At 28.6% G+C, this 9,419-nt stretch overlaps 1 protein-coding gene across 2 annotated transcripts; it reads right to left on the minus strand.

Annotated features, from left to right (window-relative positions):
- Window positions 1-4,647: 4,647 nt before the first annotated feature.
- LOC111911449 (uncharacterized) lies at window positions 4,648-7,116 on the minus strand. Of its 2 annotated transcripts, none has more exons than XM_023907231.3 (10): window positions 6,862-7,116; window positions 6,193-6,356; window positions 6,034-6,098; window positions 5,888-5,928; window positions 5,726-5,814; window positions 5,397-5,510; window positions 5,230-5,307; window positions 5,079-5,144; window positions 4,927-5,004; window positions 4,648-4,840 (listed from the first exon to the last, which is right to left on the minus strand). In XM_023907231.3, the coding sequence occupies exons 1-10, from the start codon at window positions 6,980-6,982 to the stop codon at window positions 4,733-4,735; spliced, it is 924 nt and encodes a 307-aa protein (XP_023762999.1). In that variant the 5' UTR covers window positions 6,983-7,116; the 3' UTR covers window positions 4,648-4,732. The 2 variants fall into 2 exon arrangements, with proteins under 2 accessions (XP_023762999.1, XP_023762997.1); XM_023907229.3 differs by having other exon boundaries at window positions 6,193-6,377.
- Between the last annotated feature and the right edge of the window lie 2,303 nt (window positions 7,117-9,419).

Here is a 9,419-nt window from a genome sequence, read left to right on the forward strand (position 1 = left end):
CCCCAATTTGCCAAGTTATTTGTTCAAACTACAAATACAACTACAATATACTTTAAAATTGAAATAAATATAATGCTTTTTAATAAAATTTCTCATAATAAAAAGCAAGTATATTAGAAAAACCCCCAAAAATCATCTTGGGAAATTAAATATGTTTTACAGGGATGTAGACTTCTTTGATATTATTTTCTTTTATCATGAGGAAATAATGTTATTTATTTATTTATTTATTTATTTATTGCAATCGATTGTATATGGTCCTTGATATTATTTTTATTATGAGGAAATAATATGGGTGAAGAAGTTTACTTGGTACCCATTATCTATCTTCTCAAGTTCCAAATATCTCATGTGACATCAATTTGATCTGATTTATGGAAAGAACATCAAAATGAATTGATACATCTGCTGCTTAGCAAACAAAATATTTTGCAAAATGACTTTTGGATTTAAGAGAAGACAAACTTAGTGGTTCTAATGATGTGAAGTGATTATTGATTTTCTTGAGGATCTTCTTGAGGATCTTCTCATTAATGATTTGTGTGATCCTATAGGTTCATTAATTGAGTTTATATATCCTTCAATTCTTGAAGATTCCAACATTTTAGGATATTTTTAAAAAATAGCAACTTTCCAGGATATTCCCAAAGATCCAATTTTTACACATGGTAAATTTTATGTTGTCTTATCCAGAGTTACAAGTAGAGAATGATTAAAATTATTAAATTTAGATAAATATGATAGACCTACAAATAAAACTTCTAATTTTGTGTATAAAAAAGTTTTTAGAAATTTATAAATAATTTGTGGAATATTATTTCCTATAACATCTTTTTTTTATTATTTTATTGTTAATTTTATTTGTAATTTGTTATATTTTTTCATATGTGTTTATTTCAAACAACTTATTTTTTTTTATTTGTCATATATCATTTTTAATTTACTTCACTTATCGTGATTATTTTATTTATATAATTAATTTAGCATTTCATAATGCAATATCATTTCTTTTTAATATATTCACAAAAAAAGTTATCTCATATATCTTGAAAAGTAATTTCACATATTTATTTGAATCAACAATTATAATTTTATATGAATAAAAAAAATAAATCTCTTAATTAATATTTTATTTAAAATAATTTATTAACAATTACGAGCTTTCATTATAAAATTTTAATTATAAAAAACAATCGTGGTTATCACTGACAATAACCTAGTAAATAAATGGAAAACTGCAATAAAGTCCCTACATATTGGCCTCATAATCGATTTAGCCCTTATATATTTTTTTATTCAATTAAGTCCCAAATACCGGTAATCGTATTCAATTTAACCCTTTGACCCGGTCAACAGGTCATCCAACTTTCAAAAATTACATTTTCGGCCCAGATTTTAAAATTTATTACAAATTTGGTCCAAAATTTACACTTTTGGCCCAAATTTTAATTTTTTTTTTACAAATTTGGTCCAAAATTTACCCTTTTTGCCCAAATTTTAGGATTTTTATTATAAATTCATCCTAACTTTAGTTTTCTGTACAACTTTTTTTCTCAAAAGTTTGTTTCTAATATGTTTTTTCTTTAAAACTCATATTTATACAAAAAAAACATATTTTCACATAAAAATCTTATTTTTTCTATATAAAAACTTTTTTGTATATGAAATATCTAATTATAAAAATAGGTTTGGATTATTTGTGTGATTTCTCTTAAAAAATCAATTAAGAAATTAAAAGTAACCCTAAATTATACTATTAAATTATAGTTTGTCAAAAACTAGTTACACTCATTTTAATATTATTTATTTGTTCTTTAATCACATTTATAGGAAAAGTTTAAATAATAGAAGATGCTACATATTGAAAACTTCATATTTTTTGTTTCTCGCTGAATACATGTTCATACATATAGTTCATCATCAATTTAGATTTCTTTATTTAAACTTCTTTGTAAAATCTGATTCATGTGTCAATTTTGTTTGTTGTAATAACAAAAAATAACTATCTAAAAAGGAGCAATTGTCATTTGTCGATAAGGAGGTTTTTGGCAGAAAATGGCGTTTAACAAATGTAAAAAAGTATTACAAACATTGATAGTTACAACTCCTACTGAAATCAATATGGATTGTCATATATGAGATTAGAACAACTTTACATACCTTTTGTCATATATATGTGATCAAAGGTATCATTTAATTTACGAAGATGCAACAGATTGAAAAATACATATAAACAACTATATTAAAATCTCATAGAAAAAAGAATACACACTAAATAGAACACATATTAAAATCTCTATATTAATTGTATAATTTAGGGTTACTTTTAATTTATGGTAACTAGTGTAACTAGTCTTTGACAAACTATAATTTAATAATATAATTTAGGGTTACTTTTAATTTCTTAATTGATTTTTTAAGAGAATTCACATAAATAATCCAAACCTATTTTTATAGTTAGGTATTTCCTATACAAAAAGTTTTTATATAGAAAAAATAAGATTTTTATGTGAAAATATGTTTTTTTTTTGGATAAATATGAGTTTTAAAGAAAAAAAATATTAGAAACAAACTTTTGAGAAAAAAAAGTTGTAAAAAAGACTAAAGTTAGGATGAACTCATAATAAAATTCTAAAATTTGGGCAAAAAGTGTAAATTTTGGACCAAATTTGTAAAAAAATTTAAAATATGGGCCAAAAATGTAAATTTTGGACCAAATTTGTAAAAAATTTGAAATCTGGACCGAAAATGTAATTTTTGAAAGTTGGATGACCTGTTGACCGGGTCAAAGAGTTAAATTGAATACGATTACCGGTATTTGGGATTTAATTGAATAAAAAAAATATATAAGGACTAAATCGATTATGAGGCCAATATATAGGGACTTTATTGTAGTTTTCCCTAAATAAATAAATAAATACCCCAACCTATAATAATTCAAGTGATGTATTTCTAGAAACCATATATACCATTTATAAAGAATATTCTTCTTTTTAATTAATAAATAAAAAAATAATAATAATAAAATATAAAAGCATAAAAAGAAATATAAAAGACAATTATAGTCTTTTCAAATCTATGACGGACGAAAAACGCAACAAAATCATATCACATGGATTGTCCGAGTACAAAAAAAAATTAGGAACCAAACGTGCAATTTTGTCAAACTACAGAGACTATTTCAATAATTTAATGAAATAAGTAAAATGAAAATAAAAATAGTGGCCTTACCAAAAAAAACTTTAAAACAATTTGAACTTGTTGGGACGCCCGACCAAAAAGCAATGGGCAAAAGTTATAAATATACAAGCGACCTACACCACGACGCAAGGTTTTTGGCAATGTTCTCGTCCTGAAGCGATTAGTTTCTAAAACCACGCATCAAACTCAAAGAGATAAGTAGTCAAATATATAATAATTTCACGGATTTAAGATCTTGTGGTTCGTTATTTGTAATTGTAAATAATACAAGTGATTTGGAATGATAAACATTGTTGATTTGTGGATTTAAACTACTAAAATTGAAAACAAGAAAGTCCTAAGTTAGATGATGGTGGTGGGGTATTTTAGGAAACATTTCTTTTATGAAATTTTTGTTTTTGTTTAGAATTTGTTTTTTTATTAATATGCCAGTTGTAAAACCTGTATGTTATACGGGTTAGATAAAACAAAAAAATTAAATATAAAGTTTAAACAAAAATTTATTTAAATTTGTAATTTTAGATTTAAAATTTAAAATTTAAAGTTTGAATTTAAAAGGAAGCATATTAAATACTATATGAGTAGTAATATTGTAATTTATTTGTTATTTTAAATTTAAATTAAAGCAATTATTAATTGGGGTGTAAATATGATGTGTTAATTAAGAAAAAATAAAAAAAAATGAAAAAATGACAAATAAAAAAAACATTTATTCAAAAATACCAAAAAAATGACATGTGTCCAAGTTAACGAGAGAGAGAGACATGTGACAAAATTATTTTCATTTATTAGGGAGGAAGAGAAATTAAATATCCTCTTACCTTTTGTTACCTTTTGTTAGTATAAATAACTAAATAAACATTATCTTTAGGTTAATTTTAAGTTAAGTTTTCCACGATAAAAGTTTTGTTTACCAAGTAATCTCCCCTGTATCTTTTCTTGTTCACTGATTTCTTCCTCAAGCTATCATCAGTTTGATATCTAACACTAGAGTTTGATTAGGTTTCTATTCCAATTAGAGTACATATAGATGTAATAGTTTGCCTTTTTAGTTAAGCAAGAACCAAAGTTGTGGTGAAACCTTTGTCATCAAGTAACTAAGTTATTTTTCCTCTATTTTCCTTCGGCTCCTATTTCCTTATTTTTTCCCTTGTTGTGCGTCCTTTCTTGTAACAAAAAAATATCAACAGACTATTTGTTTAAATAGTGGATTTCTTATTTATATAGTTGTTCCCTTATAAATTGTCATCTTATTATAACTCTTTTTTTTGTTGGTATTCAATAGCAAAAACTCAATGATACTGGATTCCTTATAACTTGTCATCTTATTATAACTTTTTTTTTTGGTATTCAATGATAGTGGATTTCTTATATGTTATGTTACTATGTCATCACATTTATGAATTATCATCTTAATTCTGATTTTTGATTGTCAACTGAACTGTATGAACATAAATATGTGAATCTATCAACTTAGAAAATTACATATTATGTTTTTCATATAATATGTTGATACATGTATGTATGTTGTTTATCCTTTCCAACACCCAAATTTGAAACGACGTAGTTTCATTTTTCCATCTAAGGCCAAAGCCAACACATCATACTCTTCCACATACCATAGCTCCGAGATTGTAGCCTAAAACAATCACACACTTAGTAATCATTCATTATAGAAAACTAACTAACTAACTAACTAAATAAATAAATAAATAAATAAGATACCTCAGTTCCACGGATGCCTTTGTTTAAACCAACTACTAGTTCATGAATGTATTGTAGTTCTAAAGCACTGCCTCCTTCCTATATTGTAACAATGCCATCACAAAATTTTTTTTTTTAAAAAAAAAAGAAAAAAGAAAAAGAAAAAAACCAACCTGGGATGAATTATAAGGGTGACCAATAATTCTTGCAAGTGATGTATGAAGTATGGCAGGAGCATACTACATCATACAAATCAATAACAGTTAAATTTCATTTCCCCTTAGATTTGAAGGGTAAAGTAGGTAATTTGGTAAAGGTTCTTACAAGTTGCTTTACTGGAGCATGTGGAAGAGCATTTCTCAATTCAGAACGGATAGTAACAGGATCCGACCCCGAGATCACCTAAAAAAAAAAAAACTCAATCAAATCTTTAAAATGATTTTTTTATTTCAAAAAGAGAAAAGGAAAAAAAAAATAAGAGGAAGAAACACCTGCCACAATCCCAAAAGCACACCTGTTGAAGTCAAAACAACCCTATCCAACACAATTCTCATTCGACACAGCTTCTCTGCAACTCCTTTTACAGCATTTGCTTCAGCCTCAATCTGCCAATTTTATGTTTAGTACTGTATTCGTAAGGGCATTAACGTCTTTTCACCAGCGAGTCCCTGACGCACTTTTTTTCGTCTTTTTGTCCCGCTGACATCAATCTCAGTCCAATCCACACCAAATACAGTACAAGGCCGTCCTGTACTGTACTGTACTGTCTTGTCCTGTCCTGTCTTGTCTGGTATAAAGGCAATAATAGAAAGATGCTTACTTCCTCTTCGGAGGCAGAAACTGGTGAAATGTGGTGTGATGCATGGAACATACTAAAATGGTAGAGCTTGGGATTCTGAAACCAAATTACTAACCCAAAAATGATTAAGCATTACAAGAGAGACAAAAATGATCATTGGTAAATTTACGAATCTGCCCTTACCTTTATCGAGGGTTGGAGCAAATATGTCCCTTACTGCTTTCCTGAAGTAAGAAACAACAAAGATACATAACTGAAAAGATCATTGGTCAATTTTGGTCATACATTACAGACTTGTAAAAGGTTATGAATGATTGCAGTTTTCTTACGAGATAGGAAGTGAATATTCAGGACTCATATATAAGACATTAGCTCGAACAGGAGGATTAGCAGCCTGTAAAGGTAAGAATATTAGAATATTAGCCATTAATGATAGTGTTAAAAACTGAAAATATGATATTGTTAACTTGTTATACTCACATAATTACCTTTAAAACAGGAGTCACAGATCCATTCTTATAATCAAAGAGATCAGAAAGTAACAATGACTGTGAAGTCTCTCCCTGTTTAAGAAAAAGCGCACCATGCTCATCCAAATCCCTGGACATTTTGTCATACATTCGATTCCTCTCTGCATTTGAAACTTGAAGCTCTGCTACACATTTATTTGAACCTTTTGTCACTAGTCAGTGTGTATACAAAAGCTAAACTTTGGCTTCTTATCTACTTATGCAATTTCATATTAGGAACATTGACATTAAGGACTACATAACTTCAATATTTCTTCAAATAACCAAACAAAGGATATCCATCTTGCAATTTCTTTTCTTACATAAAAAATCGTAGACTTGATTTTCATGCTAATCTGATTCCATTGGAGTAATGTACAGAAAAAAAGTTCCATAATTAAAAATTGTAACTTGTTACTACTTTTTTCAGCTAAGCTCCATCATAATTATATATGCAAGAATTACACTACAGGATTCCTACTGGATCGTTTTAGGAGAACAAATCTTCTAGCAAATCGACATTCAGACGAGTATTATCCAAATCAATTACAGTAAGAATTACACTGCGGAATTCCTACTGGATCTTATCAGTTTGGGTTAAGAAATGAAATGAAGAGAATTAAAGGGAGAAAGCGATGCATTGATTACCTCTTGAGAGAGGAGAAACTTTAGAAGCCATACGGAAGACAGCGTAGAAGGTGATTAAGGAGATGAACCAAATCAAAGTAGCTGGTTTTGATTGATTGTACCAGTTCCTAACCCTAGCCATTCGCTAATTTAAAATCGTGTTAAGAACTGAGATCAATCGTATCATCACTATCAGGGTTTCGATTGAATTTGGTAGCTATCATGATTTAATGTACTCTCATAAAAATCATGAAAGGGAAATCACGGTAATTTCACTTCTAGTGGTTTCTTTGATTATTTATAAATTTAAAAAATAAATAAATACACTCTAATAAATAAATATTTTTTTTGTCCCTCATATGATATTTTAAATTAATTTTTTAAACATATTATTTATGATTTTCTTTTATTTTATTAAATTTCACACAGTATCTAAATATAAAAATTATAATTAATACAAATCAATTTAACATATTATTTTTTGCTCCTGTTAACAATTTATAAATAAGATTTTGTGACCAAATTTTCAAAGATATCTTAGTTTTTAAGTTTTGTCGTTCCAAATAGGGGATTGCTCCGAAAAAACCAAATGGCCCATAAAGTCATAATGATAACTATGTCGAAGCACTTACATGATACTATATTAAGAGTAATTCGAGTTAACCACAAAAGCCTATCTTCAATTGAGTTATGGGAAGGAAATAAGACATTCCATTATTAACCGACTTGAGACAACATTTGTTTGGAAAAAGGACAAGTAATCATGGGATAAATAAGCTCTCAACTGAGCAGTATAAGCTAGAACAAATGAGACTCTAACACCGAATCCAAATATATCCCTTTGTCAACCAAAATACTTTGGTCGGTATCCTAGTAAGATGCATCTTCCATGTTATAAAATTGAGTTTGATGAGAATAAAATTGTTCCACTCGTGGGAGAGTTTCTTGTAACCAAAGTGGCATCATAAAGAAAACCTTTTAGTAAGAACACCAAATCAGAAACCATTGAATCGTAGCTCGAAGTACACATATCCCTTTGATGAGAGATAACACACTATTGCATCAAAATCAATATAGTGTCTCGTTTCTCTTTATCAACCACCATTTAGGAGAAAATGTAAAAAAAAGGGTCTAGTGAATACACCAAATTCGATCACGGACCATACACGAATTATATTATCCAACAACAAAATTTTTAGGAAATAGATCCTTGAAAACCTCATATCCCAACCAATGATCTTCATGGTTTTAGAACTTTTCTTACTGCCCATACAAAACTCCAACAAATAAATACCATGTCTGTTGAGAGAGTGGAAGATCAAACAATGTAAATCCAATAACCAAGTGGGAATTCACGGTTGTAGTCATCACATCGTTGTCACAACAAGTTGCTTTTATACTCTAAACCCCAAAAATAATTCTTGCTTTAGAGAAATCACCAAAGCCATTTTAAATATAAAGCACGATTAAATGAAGTCAAACCCCATAGCCACCTATTTTTTTACCAACTAATACTTTTCTTTCAAGAAACTCATGCTAAGTTTCTATCTCCCAACTCACCACCCAAAAAACCGTTTCACAAAGCCTCCATAACTTTTAATACTGATTTGGAACTTTAAACAAACATGTAGTAAATGCCTAGAATTTCCATTACCGATTTTAATAACATAAGTCTTCCCTTGATTGAAAGAATTTTTGCTTTCTACATAGAAAACTTGTTTTTGAACTTGAAAAGTAAATAAGTGAATTTTAGTCTTTCTGAATAATTAATATTAGACAAAATTGCAAAAATGGTCCCTGTGGTATATATTTTTTTTGGAGTTTTAGTCCAAACCCCGACTTTCTTTTGGGTTCGTAGTCCTTTTAAGCTAGTTTCATTGTGGATTTGGTCCATCCGTAAACTAAAATGACTTTAATACCCTTGGGTATTTCTTTTCTATTTCTAAATTCATTTTTTAAAGTTTTAATAATTATTTTTTCATTTTAATAATTAAAAAAATGAAAAGGCTCTCTCTCTCTCTCTCTCTCTCTCTCTCTCTCTCTTCGTTGTTTTACATCAGAACTCATTTAGAATAAAAAATTCCATACAAAACATAGGTAGAAGATAGTGAATTCAAATTCATTTATGACTTGGAAGTTCTCTCCCTCTCTGTTTCTCGCTCCATGTATCTCACCCCACGAATGATTTCATGGGCTTTGAATCAGTGAGTTTCAGAAGGCGATTGGAGATCATGAAGGCAATCGAACCCCCACAGGGTCCGATCAAAACCCTCCTCCCTTAACCCCTTTAGTTAAATCCTTTTCGATTGAATTCTTCCCTCTTTTCTGTTCATCTTTTTTTTTGTATGTTATCTCTTTTCCCTTTTCTCCGATGGATGCTTCCCTCTTCATTGATTTGCGGAATTCATTGTTGTTGATTGCTCTTCATCTTTAAAGTTATTGTTACAGAGATTTTGAAGTCCGATAACAAAATTAATTGGGTTTTAAACTTTTGGGTTCTGTTCTTTTTTCCTCCCATCCTTTTCAATTTCATTGTTCTGGACTTTAAGGAATTCACAATTCAATCCATGAAGATTATA

Source organism: Lactuca sativa, chromosome 5 (genome assembly GCF_002870075.4).
Source record: "Lactuca sativa cultivar Salinas chromosome 5, Lsat_Salinas_v11, whole genome shotgun sequence".
Classification (NCBI taxonomy): Eukaryota; Viridiplantae; Streptophyta; class Magnoliopsida; order Asterales; family Asteraceae; genus Lactuca; species Lactuca sativa.

Coding starts and splice junctions, on each gene's coding strand:
- LOC111911449 (XM_023907229.3), bottom strand. CDS start 6,982: ATGGCTAGGGTTAGGAACTGGTACAATCAATCAAAACCAGCTACTTTG. Junction 5,145..5,229: donor ATGCTCCAGTAAAGCAACTT/GTAAGAACCTTT, acceptor TGTATGATGTAG/TATGCTCCTGCCATACTTCA. Junction 4,841..4,926: donor AAGGCATCCGTGGAACTGAG/GTATCTTATTTA, acceptor TGATTGTTTTAG/GCTACAATCTCGGAGCTATG.